Genomic DNA, 16,955 nt, shown 5'->3' with positions numbered 1-16,955 from the left:
ATGGGGATCTCTTTTATCATTGGAAGTGGGAGGGTGGTGCAATGAGAAGCACATCTACAGGCCCATGTGTCATCGATGTGTGATCTGGACCCTTCACATTGTCACTTCAAAATCACCCGATCAAAAGATCCTGACCCTTGGTTAGTCCTTAAAAATGTGTGTTGCTCAAAGTTCTCTCTTAAATCATCCATTTGTAGGCTATTAGTGATTAAGATTGTTGTATTACTGGTTTTTAGGCCATAGTATCTGCATGATGGCCCTTGCCCCTTGGGGTATCAATGGGCCAGATCCAATCACAGGTTTCAGAAAAATTGAATGGTCTGAATCCGGATCTGACCCGGTTAGAAAGTAAATTTGGGATCCGATTGCATATGGGTACAGCCCGTTGACACCCGTTGAATCCTGTGCAGGTATCTGGTGAGTGTTCTTGGGAGCAACAAGGATTTCATGCCATCAAATAGTGTTATCATCATTGTTTCGGGTACTGTGATTTGTAACAATGGGAAGAATATAACTGTTGTGATTTGTAACAATGGGAAGAATATAACTGTTGTGATTTGTCTCATGGGTCATTTGAGTTACATTGGATAATGGGAAGAATATAACTAGTGTGAGATTCGTTGCTTTTCCATTTTTTTCTGTGTTAAGAGCAATTTTATCCCATAAAAAGAGAACAAAGATGAAACAGTTGTTACTACACCAAAGAAAGTCACTTATAGGGCACCAAAATTACAGATAAAACAAAGGCTGCTTTGCATTTTACAATGAAAAATTCACGTAATCTATGGAAAGTTTCTTACATTCTCACAGCAAGGCTTTGCATTTCACCTTCTAGACTAGTATCGAAGCAACCCAATTCAGACTCAAGTTTCCTCAATGAAGCATCTACACCATCACAGACCTTGAAGAAACCTTCTGCCGATCCGTCTAAGCTCTGAATCTCTGCGTGCAACCTGTTCACTCCCCCGGATAATTTCTCTGTTGTTGCCTTCATCAGAGAAACCTCTTGTGGTGGGTAAATACATGCACCGAGCTCATCGACTTGAACTCCAATCCCTCGGCAAATCTCCAATAATCTCTCCAAGGTATCAACAGCATCACATTCATTGGGATAATTTGATTGCTTAAGTAAACCTGTAATAAAGCGAATAAGCTCCTTGATGACTAGAAGTGTGTCAGATATGACACCAATAGCCGATTGGGCAATGGTCATCTCTTCGGGCGACAGATCAGTACCGACATCATCTTCACTTGAACCATCATCGTCCCGGGGCACAGATGGTGCTGGCTTGAGCTCGCTCATCTCTCGCAGGACATCCTTCACAGACACTGCGACCTGTGTTATCGCTCGACCAATGGCTGTATAGTTCGTGGTGGGAGTTTTCTTGAGGGCAGAGCATGCCTCCCAAACCGAGCCTGCTAGTTGGGAGATCGATAATTTTCGATCGGCAGTGCGGTACCCTGCATAGAATCCGTGGAATGAAAATTCATTTTGAGGGCATGATATTAAAAGATGTGAAAAAGAAATTATTTTTTCATTTTCGGGTGCGTCTGATCTTGGAATTCTGGTTCCTTACTCCAATGCCTGTAATTCTGAAACACAAAATATCTGCAGATATCTTGCACAATGATAAAAGTCATGCACCACAGGTATTAGTCCCGCCCCAAAATGGGGTGTGGATACCCTATGTCATAAAAAAAACAAAAAGATAAAAGTCATTAAGCACGACAAACCCTTAATTCCCATGCAAACAAACCTTGGTAATCAACAGCAGACGGACAAAAGAAACCTTGTGCGTGGTACTAGATTTCATTTTTTTTCTTGCATGCCTAGTACCAGAATTTTTTTTTTAGATAAAAAAAAAAAACTTGAGATCAAACAGTAGTAACCAAGTATACAAAAACAAGAAAAAAATGGTTTGTTTCTCACCTGTAGTAATTGTAGGCACTTTTTTGTTTCAGCAAGCAGGCAAGCTATGATTAGGGATACTGGTAAATAATATGCCTTCCCAACCATTGTATATTTGTCTCGGGAATTGGGAAGTGTATATCTCGGGATATTTTAATTTTTTTGTTATTTTCCGGTTTTCATCAAGAAAAAATTGGAAAATAAAATATTTAAAATATATAAAAGGGAGATGATATTTTCACCCCCCCTAGATTACGCATGCGCTCCCCTTACAATGTGATTTGACGTGAAAAGTGGGCAACTTTAACGCTCTTTGATGTCAAATCACGTTATAGTGGGGGAGCATGCATAATGCAGGGTATACTATTCAAAATAAAAATAAAAATGGGGTGGGTGAAAATATCATCGCCCTATATAAAAATATAAGATTTATGAACAAAATTAGAAAAAAAAATAATATAGTGAATTTATCGTGACATTTTTGGGATAAAAATAAAATATGAATATAAATGATTTTTCAGAATCTCAGGGAAATTTCAGAATTTTGTCGTTTAATTAAAAATAACAAAATGTTGCAATATTTTAAAAAATAACAGAGATATTTGCTTTGATATCATCTTTCAATACGAGTTATGAATGCATTTACAGTGACACCCACTTGTGTGCATGTGTTTGTCCGTATTATATTGAGGGAGAACATACCATAGGAGTTGACGGCCTCTCTCAATAAAGAAAGGCTGCAATCAGTGACTTGCTTTGCTGATGTACGGATCTTGGCATGAAGAGTGGGGCCGGCGCCCACTATACTCCCATGGCAGAGCAAAAGGAATCCCTGAAGCATGTTACTGTATACCTCCATGTTCTCCTCTAACTCACTCACATTTGGTGTTTCTCCACTCCAGAGCATTCCAGCTGCATCAACGAAAGTAGTTTGTATAGAAGGAATAATTCGAAGTAAGATGTTGTACACTCGCCACCAATATATCAAACTACAGAAATCAACTAAAAATGAAGACAGGAAAAGAAATGTGTTATAGAACAGGAAAGCCCTTGGCAGTATTGTCAGAAGAGGTGATTGGGCTATTATAATTTCCAAATTGGCTACCAAAGCAACATTGAAGACCAGATTTTGACTCCTTCCAACAAAGAACAAGAGGCTCAATATTTTGCAAGTCATACTCAGTCCAGACTGTATTCTATAAATTTTTTGATCGATAAAAAACCTGAGTTTTATTCAAAACAGTACTAAACTTTTACACTCAATGATCACATGGGACAAGATGGCCCTGCATTGATGTCACAATACACAGAATTGGTACATAAGCCTAGTAAAATCGGAAAAAATAAACCCATCTTTAGTCCTTTGGCATTGCTGCCACCTTTTGCTGATGATGCATCCTTTTTCTTAAGAATCCCCTATTAAATTTGAACTGTATTGCCTATTACTAACTGATCATTAGGTTCCTATTTAAAGAAGATATGAATATTTGAACACCAAATATTAGAACCCTTGCCTCCACTTCATTTGAATCGCATTCTTTGGAAAGCCCAGAAAAAAAGGTGTGACTATGCCACAAGAATCTCGAAATGCACCCCCACTCCGGATTGTCCTTGTTTGCCTTTGGAGCTTTTGTCAAAATTCAATTTTATCAACTCTTGTGGAGAGAAATCCCATTGTGGCTATGGAGAAAGTATTGATCTTTTCTCCCAGATGTTCCTCCAACTTATTATTCCTCCGGTTGGGACTGAGGAGTATAGACAGACAAGTTTTTTTAAATGGCAAATTGCATTAACTAAAAAGAAACAAAACGTAAGGCAACCGACATAGTCCACAAGAACAAAGAAAAGCACAAGCAAGCATAACAACAAGAAAAACAAATACTTAGCTGCCAACCAACACAGATATCCCACTCCTTCATTCACTCATCTAATAACGATGAGAGAATCGTCCTCCACAATGAGGGTATCAAGGAGATCCTGATTAATCAAATAAACACTCGCTAGAAGACAAGAACTTCCGCCCTATTAGAGTCCATGACCACATAAAGAACTTCCATTGTTTCCTCCTAAGAGCAAGGAAATCGCCTTATTCTCCTTTTCCCAATGAATTAGATCAATTCTTATCTCTGTTACCAATATACCCATTGGTAATCTTTCAAAAAAAAAAATCAATATAGACATTGGTTTGAGTCCAAGATCACCCATGAGACACCAAAACTTTCAATGATTGAGCACCAAAGATTTTGTGCTACAGAGCAATGAATCATAATGTGGTCTAATGTTTCCTCAGCCGTCCTACATAGTGCACATCTACTTGCTAATGCCCACTCATATTCAGACCTTCAAGTTATATGTGTATGATCATTCAAAATACCTATGCATTGTCCATGTCCTTGAAATACTTAACGTGCATAAGAAAAAGAGAGTATACCCATGGTTTTAAATTTCGACCGAAATTTCGGATTTCGTTGGAGACCGATACCGAAATCCATAAAAACCGAAACGGTCATTTATTTCGGCCGAAATTTCGGTAATTTCAGCCTAAAATTTAATATTGAATAAAGTATTAGTTTCGGGTTTTGTATCAGATTTCGACCGAAATTTCGAAATTTCAAGGTCCGAAACCGGTACCGAAACCGAAATTTTAAACCTTGAGTATACCCTCCAAAATCTAATAATCTGTAGACACCCCATTTTGACCGGACCATTTTCCCCAAAATCGAATAAAATCCCAATCCCGAAGTTGAGTCGAGATCCCGGAGCCGAATCTCAAAATTCTCGAAAAATCAAACCCGAAAACCCTAAAAATGCCCATTTCCATATATTTTGGAAATCGTTTGAAGGCCTGGGTGATCTCTGAACCCCATTGGCATCCTCCGTTCAAATTGCCCTGATCATCCAGCTCATTTTCGCAAAAATTTGAAAGAGTTACAAAACACCCCTGAGTTTTGGTATTGGCACCTCTCTATACAAATTTCTCAAGTGTGGATGATGCTAACTCGACCTCTCCTTGATATTTTATTAGCTTACCTTGTCTCTTAGTGTTTAGACCGTGTTTAAATGGGTACATTTTCGAATTAAAATTTGTCAAGGGACAAGCTGAGTTTGTGTGATTATCAAAGCGAGGGTGAGGTTGTTTCATTTCAAATGGAAGGGGGTTGATTTAAACAAGGAAGGTGTGGCAATACCAAGCCCTTGTATTAAAAGGAGAAAGATATATTTGTTTTTTTTTTACTTAGGGTAGCCCACTCAAGTGCCAAAGCAAGAAATAAAATACACTAGATGGGGGGCTGCCCATGAGGGAAAAGGGGGCATAATATATCATTTCCCATCTGCAGGAGGGCATTATTGGAAATCTCCATTGCTTCCTCTGCAAGCCACAAACATAGGCCATTAGATTAAAGAGATGAGGTGTAGGGCTTGGATCAGCTAGGCACTCTAGGTTTTAGGGTTTCTAGGATAGAATTAGGGCAAGAGGGATAAGGAACCAAGGGTGGGGATGATCCAATTCATCAAAAAGGGGAATGGATGGCTGAGATTAAAAGAGGGTTTCAACCCTAGCTATAAAGAAGATGAGTCTCGTAGGTAGAAAAGGGAGCCCCATTTTCTAAGAGGAAAACAACTGCAGAGGAGGAGATTTTTTTCTAAAAAAAAAAGAGGAGAGAAGCAGAGGAGGGAGAGAGGCCAAGCAAATTCCACCACCACCATCAACCACCACCCTCCACCAAACCCTTTTCCCTCAGCCACCGCACTTCAACCTCCTTCTCCATCCATTCCACGGCCATCAATTACCTCCACCATACCCCTCTCCGACCCAGACCCATCTCCGGCCATTTCGCCGGAGTTCCGACCCTACCTCCACCATCTTCCCCATTCCACCGACACCACCAAAGAAAAAAAGAAGAAGAAGGAGGTTCTGGGTTTTCTTCTCCGGCAGAACCGTCGCCATTCCCACCACCGTCCTCAACTTTTCCACCACCGTCATCCACCAACAACCCAAACCCTCTTCCTCCTACCACCTCCTTTTGCAACCTCCCCCACTAGCTCCCTGTTTTCAAACCGAAATCTGTAGCAATAACCCTTCTCTGCAAGACCAGAGATTACCCAAACCCACATCAGAGCCACCATTTTTGCCAGCCACTTCGTCTTCTCCGAACCACCACCACCGTCCTCAACTTCTCCATTACCATCATCCTCCTCCCCCTCCTCCATCCGACCACCATCCTCCACCACCACCATCCTTAACTCTATCACCACCCTTGCTCTGTAATTTCAGCAACCCCACCACCACCACCGTTTGAACCCTCATCAACCTCCCCTGTTTTACCCATCCTTAGATCCCTATTTTTTTTGCCCCACTTTTTGCAAACCCATTTCACCAAATCCCTTTCGTTTACAGAAAAAAAAGAGTAGCGGAGAAAGGAAGGAAGGAATTTGGGTTTCATTTTTTTTAGGCCTCCCCATCCCCTCCGATCATTGCCACCGGCCGGAATCCGGCAAGCCCATTTCCATCGAGCCACCACTAAAACCCTTTCCTCCTTCAGTTGCTTCAAAACCCATCTTCTCAAACCCTCAGCCACCAAGCTTAGGCCGAACCATCTTCTCCGGCAAAGTTGTGCCGGAATCCGGCTTCTTCCTTCTCCAATCTTCTCTTTTCCCTTATTTTAAATCCCATTTCCTCCATTAAAGACCTCAATCTCCACCATCTACCCTTTTCTCGAGCCCAAACCCCCAATCACGTTCATCATCTCCTTTTCGTCTCAGAGTTTTGAAGCTCCATTTTCATTGAGAAACATGCGTAGGGAGAGAGATATGAGGGCTGCAAAAAAGGGGGGTTAGAGGTATTCTTGTTAGGGTTTATTAGAGAAAACTGAAGAGGAGAGGAAGATGGGACCAAGAAGGCCCGCCATAGCCACCATGCTCATCAATTCCATCACCCTCCCTTGCTGTCAAACCACCTCCTCTTCAAATTATTACCATCAGCCACCTCCAACCACCCCATCTGCAACTTCCTATCGAATTTAACCCAAATCCTATTCTCCACTACCTACGCCCTTTTTTTCCCTCACCTATAGTCACTGTGACCATCATCTCCACTGCTCATGCATTTAAATCCTTCATCGTTTGGACAAATGAATAGAAAAGATATTTTCTAAGGAGCTTTAATAAAGGGAAAAGAAGGCCAAAGTCCACCCACTTTGGACATCAACTCAGGTAAGGTTCTACCCTTCGATTTAGCATATGGTTCAAATGCGGATCATGTTTGCCATTCTAATTTAGGATTCCTTCTATTTGGGATAACTGCTTTCCTTGAATGATGATTCTGCCTTACATTATGATTGCGTGAAATCAATTTGGTCTTACTATATTGTTTGGTTTCACAAAGCTTTTGAGAAATGTAGTAATCTTTAAGGGCAGTTTTAATGGCAGGAGATAGGACAAGTTTAGTGCCATTCTCTAAGCAGAGCAATGTTGACGTTTTGTCAATTGTGCGAACTCAGCTTGTCCTTTCCATTAGAATGGGTGTCTAGAAGCTGTTCTTCTAAATATGAGATGATTTTGATGGTTGTATTGGATAGAAGAGACATGATGAATTAGTGTTATTTTAGAAAGTGCAGTTGGGGTGACATAACTGCCCTAATGTAGAATTGGAGGGCTGATACTTGCACCACTCAATTGTGAGAGCACTGTTATATTGTTTGGCACTCCTCAGTTTTAATGGATGGCTCATATACATGTTGTCTCATTCACACATTTTGACAGAAAACTGTATAACAGTGTTACTAGTAAACTTTGCCAAATGTTGTGGTGTGAATATTGGTTGTCGGATGTTGGTATTGGCACTACTTCGTCCTAATGAGTACACCAAATTCATTTCCTGTTTAGGGCACTCCTAGCTCATTTCTATCACTTCAATGGTAGATCCCTTCACCGGGATTATGTCTTGGTTTTTTGTTTCTCAAGCATCAAGGGCGGGCTTAGCTTAAATGTTACCTTTCATCTTGGCAATCTTGATCTTTGTATCCTTACCCCTTTGCCCTTCATGTCTCTTTCCATATCTCTTCATTTCTCATGGGCGTAGGGATTTTCCCTTCTTGGAGGCCATCCTTTCTTACAGGGCTTAAGGATTCCTTCCTCTCTGAGATGATCATTTTCTGCAGGGTTAGGGATTCACTTCTTCCCTTCTTCGGGTTCATCTTTTCACAGGTTCCTTGGGATTCTCTTCGCATTTCGGAATCCCCATCGATTTTGGGAGCACTCTCGTCGGGTTTAGGCGATGACGGACGGCAACCTCTTGAGCCAAAACCCCCTTTAGATCAAAAGGGATAAAAATACATAAAAATCAAATAACAAAAAATCCAAAAAATATCAAAAAGCACTCAAAGCGTTTTTCGAAAAGCTGTTTCGAACTACGTTGGCTTGATCCCTTTTCACAGGGTACGTAGGCAGCTTGGGATCGTCATCCCAAGTTCAGTCAAACTTTTCAATAAAATCCTTTAAACCCTTCAAAAAAATCATTTCAGCATCTGAAAATATCTTTCTAGCTTTTCTCAAAAATACAAAAAAACCAAAATGGGCAAGGATGGTGATTGCCAGGTCACTCGGAGCCTTCCTTTCATTTCATTTCCGATTTTAATCGTGGTTTGCCGGTTTTATCGGTTTTTCGACGTTTTATCGGGTTTTGGGACGGGCGACGACGTGGCGTGGCCCCTTCACAGGGATTGTCCTCGCTGAGCCCAACGATAAGCTATGACGATCGTGAGACTTATCCGATCTTTAGCGGATCAGGATCACTGAGCTCGATTCCTTTAGAATCGCTCCCTGAGTCTATCGTATGTCCCATTTTCTTTTCCCTGGCATTTTGGGTTTGCGCATACCGTCTATTTTCTGATTCCTTTCTTTCCTTGCATCTTTTAGTTTATCGTGTGTTTGTATTTGGTTCCTTGTGTGTTTACTTTCAGCTTGCTTATTCCTTGTGCGTTTAGTTTCACATGCTTAGCTGTAGATATTTACTGCTTTTCTGCTTATCATATTTGCTATTACTTGCTTAGCTGTAGCTGTGCATGCGGATGTTATTGCTTTCCTAGATGTGATGGGTTAGGAGTAGGTGCGGTGAGTTAGGATTTGGATGTTTATCTTCTTTTGCCCATCCCCGGGTCATGCATGCTTAGATAGACGTTTTCTCGGGGATATCCGTTCCCATTTCACATGATTTTAGCCCAAAACTCTTCAAAATTAATTAAAAATGGCATAAGAGACCAGGTGCTTGCACTTGGGCGAATTGGGGGCGCTTAACACCTTCCCCATTCGTCATCAGGCACGGACTCTTGTATCTCTGGTTATCCGTTGCAACAGAGTATTTCATGGGATCCAGGGCCTACTTCCCTGGATGACGACTCTTCTTTGTTATAGGTACATCTTGGTTCCGGGCTAGCCCTTGAATCGAGAGGTATCTCATTTACATCGCCACCCATGCTGTGAGTGGCACCATTTCGAGAGTTCCTTGGTAGAGCTGTCCTTCACATTGTGGAGATCTTAGAGGACCGGCGTGGGATCTCGTGTCCCTCGCCGATTCGTCCTCGGGATCGGGGTCCACATAATCATAAAAGGGAAATGATATCAGCACAACCTTGTTTTGATAATTGCACAAACTTAGCTTGTCTTTTCTTTTTTAATTTGCTTGTGAGAGCTTTTTTGGAACTGCAATAAACTTTAACAGCTCTTTAAATAATAAAAGACAAGAAGGTTTACTGAAAATATCAAAACATGGTGTGCTGATATCATTTCCCATCATAAAAATAAGCTTTCATTTATACTTGGAACAACCCATTTGGGGCATCTAAAAGTGGAGCCAAAGCTTCTATTGAAAAATAAAATAAAATCACACAATCCAATAAGCCAAAGACCCATCAGAAAACTCACATGTGAATAAAATCCAAAGAACCCAATAAACCAAAAATACCAAACACACACTAATCATTCAATTTAACAGAAAATTCAAGAAAACAAACAAACAAACAGTACCTACTGTTGCTTGTTTTGCAATCTCATCCCCCAATTTGATCACATCATTCCAGTCTACCTTCTCAAGAGAAGAAACAGCCGTCTGGTCCAATATCTATAGCCACCCAAAAAAGAACATGTTATAAGGGCCAAAAGAACAAAAAATGAACAAAAAAAACATGAAATTATGAGAAAATTGGAGATGGGTTTTACCTGGAATGACTCATGGATGATTTGGGCGTGTGAATTCAGAGCTCGTGTGAGGCGCTCTCTTGCAACTTTCGCCATTTCTCAACGGACTCCTCTACTTTCTTCCTTTTCTATTCCACTCTTTGCTAGGTTTCCTTCCCACGTGACAACTTAAGGTCGTCCAAAACAAACGCTCAATTTGCCACGTGTGACAAAGCCCGGTATGGCAAACGGGTGGGCCGGATTCCCCCCGACCCGTACGGATCCGTTTCATACAGGCCGGGTAAAAAATGACCCGGAATTTTACGGGTCACTAGTTGGTGGACCCGGACCCCACTCGTACGGGCCAGGTGGACCCATGGGTCACCCGTTTTTTTCTTTTCTTTTTTTTTTGCTGTTTTTATTCACACCCTAAAATAGGATGATCCAAACACTTCATGTGATGGCCATAACGTAAATAGGTTGTGCCCAAAAACTCATTTCCATAGGATGATCCTAGCCCTGTGAACTATAGAGGAATTGCATATTATTATTTATGGAAACCTCCATAGATCGGTGGGCTAGGATCATCCCATGGGAATGATTTTTGGGGCACAACCTATTTAAGTTGTGTTCCATCACATGGACGGTTTAGATCAGCGTATGATGTGGTCCATACAGTACTTTCTGAAAAATATAGGGCTATGGTGGCTTTACACCATATAAAATCTAAATCATTTGGGTTTTACGGGCACCCACGGGTCCACCCGGCCCGGCCCGGCCCGTTTTGACGTGACCCGTACGGGCTAGGTCAAATTTCAAACGGGTCACTAACTAGTGACCTGGACCCATAAATTACGGGCGGGCTGGGTGGACCCGTGGGTCCGGTTCACTTTTTGCCAGGTCTATATGTTAGATCAATGGTTTATAATGAGTTTTTGGGGCCCACATGGCCTATGTATGTGCAATCTAATGTATCCTCATCTTTTGATTCAATGATGAACATATCCCTAATTTGGTACGGTAGAAGGACCGTTTGGGACAACCTAAACACAAGCGCGTTTTCCTGACTGACTGTATTAAGAGGCTGTTTGGGACGACAATGACACAAGATCATGTAATATTAGGTCTGTTTGGGACAACCATGGCATAACCGTGTCTTCAGATCTTTTAAAGGCCAGTTTCGTGTCAGCTAATGGAACTGAGGTGATGAATCTAAAATTGGCATTCTGTCTATGCTAGGAGCCACCAAGCAAAATCCTCTTAAAGATAGTCCTAATGGTGACTGGGGATCATACAAGATCCTAGCTTCTTCATCCACAAGGGTCCATTGCCGTGGATCCCTTCAAAAAGTTAAAGACTTTGAATGTGTTGATGGAATCTCTGTTTAGCATGTGAAACATGTTAAGCCCCTCTTTGTTTTGGATTTTGAGATGTGTCCATGATATATTTGTCACCATGATTCATGTCATTGGTTTTTAACTAAGTTTCAAATATCCTAAGTAGGTGTTAAAGAATTGTTTTTTTCTTTTTTTTTAAAAGTACCACCTCAAGTTTCAAAGTCATAGACCCATGGAGTCTATTTTCAAAATAATGAATAATTATATGAGGCTGAGATGTCCTAAGTGGGAGATTCTTGGGTTTTTTTATTAGAAAACAACACATAACTATTTGTGGCCTCATCTTGCCAAGTTTAGGTAATTTCAAAACATGGGTCTCTACCATGTGGAATGCTTTTGAGGGATACCAATTGAAATGGGCTGTCAGTTAGCAAAATTTTTGGATTTTGATAACCAATTTTGAGCCCAAAATTGATTATTGGACTTAAACAAACAGGGCCTAACTACTGCCTAAGTACTGATCAGGATCATCCAATCTTGTGAAGTACCACATGCATGGCTATTGTCTGTAGTCTACAAATGAACATTAGAGGAAATTGACAAACAAGAAAAAGATCAACATTCAAGGAGCAAATTCACACTCATTCGATGGAAAAGAATGCCCACTATTGAACCAGTCTTTCCATATCAAACCGTTTTAACAATCAAACCTTGAAATAGTAAGGCCCTGTTTGTTTTGGATTTTGAGAACCTATTGTGAGTCCAAAACTGATTATTGAACTCAAATTTTTACATTTAATTCTCAGTCCAATAATCAGTTTTGGACTTACACTTACAATCGGTTCTCAAAATCCAAAACAATCAGGGATTAAGCTTCATTGCAGATGGTATACAATTAAAGTAGGATAAAACCAACATACAAAACAATCAGTTATCTGAACTAATTCAAGAAGGAAGCTGTTTACACCCTCTTGTTATCATAGATACTCAGCACTCCACTATATATTTCTCGTTCCCTTGGATGTTACATCTATAAACTCAACCCACTTCCAACCAAAACATATATGACATCTACCTGGATTTAGAACTTAACCTAATTCAATCTCTCAACTTAAACTCTGGATTTGATCCCATCCCTCACTAAGAAGATTTGAAGTCAAGAGTATCCACTTGACAATACTGCTCTCTTCATTTATAATTCATTAAGAAGACAAGAAAGACAAAATTAGAACAATCACTAATCCTGCTCATTCACTTTAATAATCTGGTGTCTGTCGGCAATCTCTCCTCAAACATCCGCATCCTTGCGTTGTTTGCCTGCACAACATATATAGAAATGACCAATATAGTAATTCAAGACATGGACACTTTGAGCAACATTCACCAAAATCTGAATCCCCATTTTAGTTAAGAACTCAAAGCTGGTTTCAGTTTCCCATTCTCTAGAGATTTTATATAACCACAAAATCTTTGAAACATAAAGCATTCTAGGCTGAAATGCGTATAAACATCTAAGCATGAATGACATACCTGCTGTTGCCAATTTGTAAAGCCTGTTATGAGAGAGAGCAAGGCTGATTGTATAATTGAACCACACATTATACCAATCCAAAGGCCTTTCCCTCTCAGATGCAACACAAAACCCAATACAGCAGCCATCGGAATTCCAACCAGATAGAATGCACCAAGGTTAACAAAGGCACCTATATGCTGCCATCCACACCCTCTAGCGACGCCTGAAAATTGTAAGGAAAGAGCGATAAAATCAGAAAAATATAGAACAAGCTTAGAGAAGACTACTAGAGATGGTGGATGATATAGTGACCTGAGAGAACCCCTTGTAAGCTATCCATTATAACAGAGACACAAACCAGGGGTGCCATTTCTGTAACATAATTTATGACTTCTTTCTCATTGCTGTATGCATAGCCCAAGGTGTAACGAAAGGCAAAAAGGGTGGTGCTAACAATAACAACCTCTGAGATTGCAAGAACCATCACAACACAGGCAGCCATGCGTGCTGCTTGTGGCTTTCCAGCTCCTAATTCGTTCGATACTCGTGTGCTATAAGATAATAAATGAGCTTTTTTATAACAAAAAATATGGTTACCATATCTACATAAATGAGGAGTCTGGTGTAGAGCAAACCTGGCAGCAGCACCAAGTCCATATGGTATAGTGTAGAGAGTAGAGATGGTGGTGAGGCTGTCATAAAGATTAGAACAGATTAAATGCATTCACTCCTTGTACTAAATTATCTTATAAAATCAAATTCTTCTCCAAGTAAAATTTTCTACAACCAAAACTCATTCAAGTTTCTGTAACCAAAATGTCCTTTTTGTTGAAGTATAAATAAGTAAATAACACCAACTCTAACAGCTTAAGCTTTTGGAGTTGGTTGTTTCGTGTGGTACAAGAGCTATTGCCTCACTGCAGGTCCTGGGTTCAAAACCAAACAACTCCTTGGTATTAAAAATCTACGTGAACGGCCAACCCAAAAGAGGGGCAACATGTGCCACTTGTACGGCCAATCCAAAAAAAAGAAGAGGGGCCACACAAGAAGGGGAATGTTGAAATATATATGATTAAATAATTCCAACTCGAACAGCTTAAGCTTTTGGACTAATTGGTTGTTTCACATTTTTAGTATTAAATATATAAAAGTACAATCACATATCCATACCATACAGAAAGCACTGAAGTTTCAAGCTTTGGATTGGGTAGAAGCCCAGACAGCAAGATAAGGAGCTCAAAGGACCACCATTCAAGACTGTATCATCAACCAAAAAACCCGTTTAAGGTAAACTAGGGAACCTTCCAACTAAGAAAAAACATGAAAAATTATTAGTAAAATATAAATTACCATATCATTACGGCAGATGGAATTGCAAAACGAAAGAATCCGTTAATTCCTCGGAACACCTCCATTGAGAACGGCACACGGGTTCTCTTGCAAGAAGATGAGTACATTACATAGAGTCCAATGATGATCACGTTCAACCAAAATGATATACTGGTTGCCAGTGCAGCCCCAACATTTCCCAAACCAGATTTAAAAACCAAAACCCAGCACAAAGGGACATGAATACATAGAGTTGCAAAGGAGCTTAGAAGCAATGGAAGAATCAAGCTCTGGGACTGAAGGAATTTAATTAGTGGTTGAACAATAGCATATGCAAATAGTCCAGGGATTGTCCACATAGCATATTTCCCTGCTTCAAATGAGATTACAGGGTCTTGGCCCATCAAAGAGAGGAGCTTTCCTATTGAAACCCATATGAGGGAGAGAGGGAGACAGACCAAAAGGAGAGAGATTATAGCTCTGTATATGTGGATTCCTAGCTTTTGGTATTGTTGTGCTCCATAAGCTTGACCACATAGAGTTTCCAATGCACTGGCCATTCCTAGCTGTTTGGCATGTAGGAAAATTTCAGTCAGCGGGCAAAATAACCAAATGCATCGCTCAAACTTCCAAGACTCAAAATCAAATTCGACCAGCCAAGTGTGTTAAAAGACTATACAGCTTGTGTGACTTAAATGTCAATTGGATCAACAGACTGAGTTGACCATTTTTTAGCTATATCTAAGGATCCTCGTCACCATCTGAACTTGGATCCATGGGACACTCATAATCACAATCTGATCAAAGCCAGAGATTGATCACACACCGTAGGATTCTTTCATCAAGTGTAATACAAATTTTTTTTCTTTTTTTCTTTCTGGGAAATGTGAATCATACGGTCGGACCAGTCCCCACTCGCATGCAAATGTAGATTGCCCACTGAAATATAGTATAGATATAAGGTAAAATGCTATAAAGAAATATAGTTTTTAACATTCATAAGGTTTCAAATGAGTTGAAGGCCTTCAATTAAGGATTTGCTAGCCAATTTCACGGAATGCCATTTCACGGCTGACTTTCACAGGAGGGAATAGCCACACAGGCTCACTTTCTGGCAAATTTTGTCTTGTTCATTTAATTCATCTTAGGTGGCCGTTCTCTCCTCCAAAAGTGAGCCGCAAAATTACTTTGGGCGAAACTGCCTAACAAATCCCTCTCTATTAAAACATAGTATAGATATACAAGGTATTAAAAAGCTACAAAGAAAGAAATGTAGATGTATAAGATATTTAATTGGAAAATGATATAAGCATTAAGCCCAACCATATTTTGACATCTCTTCACGAGAAACAACCCATCTTGTCTTTTAGTCTTTGAAGTGTTAAACCATCTTGTCTTTAGCATTTAAAGAGCTGTTTACATTTCCCAAAACGCTCTCACAAGCCAATTAAAGAAGAAAAGACAGCTGGGTTTGTGCAAATATCAAAATATGTGGTTGTACTGATAATCTTTCCCTTACACTATTCTACTTCTTCATCCTCTACAAAGTTTTGACTGGAGATTCGAAATTCACAAGATAAAGACAAAAAAATTCCTCAATTTCTACCAAGATACCAAAATTTCCAGAAACCATTGAGTGAATACGAAAGTGATAGTTCCACCCTTATCATATATTTCCATAAACAAAATGAGGGAAAAAGAAGTACCAGAAGGCTGAAACCAGTAACACCAGTAATGGAGGTGGCTATAGCAGCACTAGAGAGAGAAAGCTCTCCAAGATGGCCCACCATCATCAATGATATTACTTGCAACAAGTATTGAGACAAGGTGACAGCCACCATGGGACCAGCCAAAAAACCAAGCTTCTTCACCTCCATAAAAAACACCCATCTAAATTCATCCTCTCTTCTCTCTCCCCTCTCCTCCTTCAAAACCAACAAACCCTCTTCCATCTCTCTCTCTCTCTCTGTGAAAAGAAGATAGAGAAGACTAAATACTAGGAAAGTTGGAGAACATAGAGAGTAGCCGCCTTGAGTCTCCTACCTGGAAGAGAAATGAGAGAGAGTTGGAGACTCCTATATGTGGCTATCTCTACATTTAAGATGGGACCAGTCGGTAAAAAAGTAAGAAAAGAAATTGGGAGATGATATTTTCACCCCTCTGCAGTACGCATTCGCCTCCCCCTTTAACGTGATTTGACGTCAAAAAGCGTTAAAGTTGCCCACTGTTCACGTTATAAGTGGGGCGAATACGTACTGCAGAGGGGTGAAAATATCATGTCCCTAAAAATTCGGTGTTCGTATGCCCCGGTTTTTTACAGAAACGTATCCGAACAGGACTCTATCGTGGATGTGCACTAAACACAAGACGCCCCCTCACTATAGTCTCAATTTTTAGCGTTCCTCATTGGTCCGTTATCTGCTTACTTACAAAGATGAAAAGAAAATGGGCCATTGGAAGGGACGCTTTTGGCATTTAGGGACCTATTTTTCGTAATGTCTGGATATAGAATCTTTTCAGAGAATGCTGAGGATAAGAGACTTGGGTGGGATACTTTATGTAGTTAAAAAGGAGATTTTATATGGTGTAAGCCTTATACTAAAAGACAGCTCTTTAGTATAGGAAATTTACATTAATAGGATATTTAACTATTGGAAAATGATATCAGCACATCCATATTTTGATATTTTCA

General features: G+C 40.2%; 2 protein-coding genes across 3 annotated transcripts; both read right to left on the bottom strand.

The window, feature by feature from the left end:
• Window positions 1-669: 669 nt before the first annotated feature.
• On the bottom strand, window positions 670-10,257 carry LOC143854537 (uncharacterized). Of its 2 annotated transcripts, none has more exons than XM_077364556.1 (4): window positions 10,127-10,257; window positions 9,935-10,028; window positions 2,612-2,821; window positions 670-1,461 (listed from the first exon to the last, which is right to left on the bottom strand). In XM_077364556.1, the coding sequence occupies exons 1-4, from the start codon at window positions 10,199-10,201 to the stop codon at window positions 797-799; spliced, it is 1,044 nt and encodes a 347-aa protein (XP_077220671.1). In that variant the 5' UTR covers window positions 10,202-10,257; the 3' UTR covers window positions 670-796. The 2 variants fall into 2 exon arrangements, with proteins under 2 accessions (XP_077220671.1, XP_077220672.1); XM_077364557.1 differs by having other exon boundaries at window positions 9,939-10,028; window positions 10,127-10,178.
• A 2,081-nt stretch (window positions 10,258-12,338) lies between these two features.
• Window positions 12,339-16,376, bottom strand: LOC143854949 (protein DETOXIFICATION 12-like). Its single transcript, XM_077365092.1, has 7 exons — window positions 15,970-16,376; window positions 14,285-14,829; window positions 14,105-14,191; window positions 13,570-13,626; window positions 13,247-13,485; window positions 12,952-13,157; window positions 12,339-12,738 (listed from the first exon to the last, which is right to left on the bottom strand). Exons 1-7 carry the CDS (start codon window positions 16,213-16,215, stop codon window positions 12,673-12,675), a joined length of 1,446 nt encoding a protein of 481 aa, XP_077221207.1. The 5' UTR covers window positions 16,216-16,376; the 3' UTR covers window positions 12,339-12,672.
• Window positions 16,377-16,955: the final 579 nt, after the last annotated feature.

This window comes from Tasmannia lanceolata, unplaced genomic scaffold, assembly GCF_043159265.1.
Source record: "Tasmannia lanceolata isolate RefF3 unplaced genomic scaffold, GAP_Taslan_0.1 ptg000020l, whole genome shotgun sequence".
Classification (NCBI taxonomy): Eukaryota; Viridiplantae; Streptophyta; class Magnoliopsida; order Canellales; family Winteraceae; genus Tasmannia; species Tasmannia lanceolata.
Note: the sequence above shows the minus strand (reverse complement) of the source record. Positions and strands in the feature narration are given on the sequence as shown.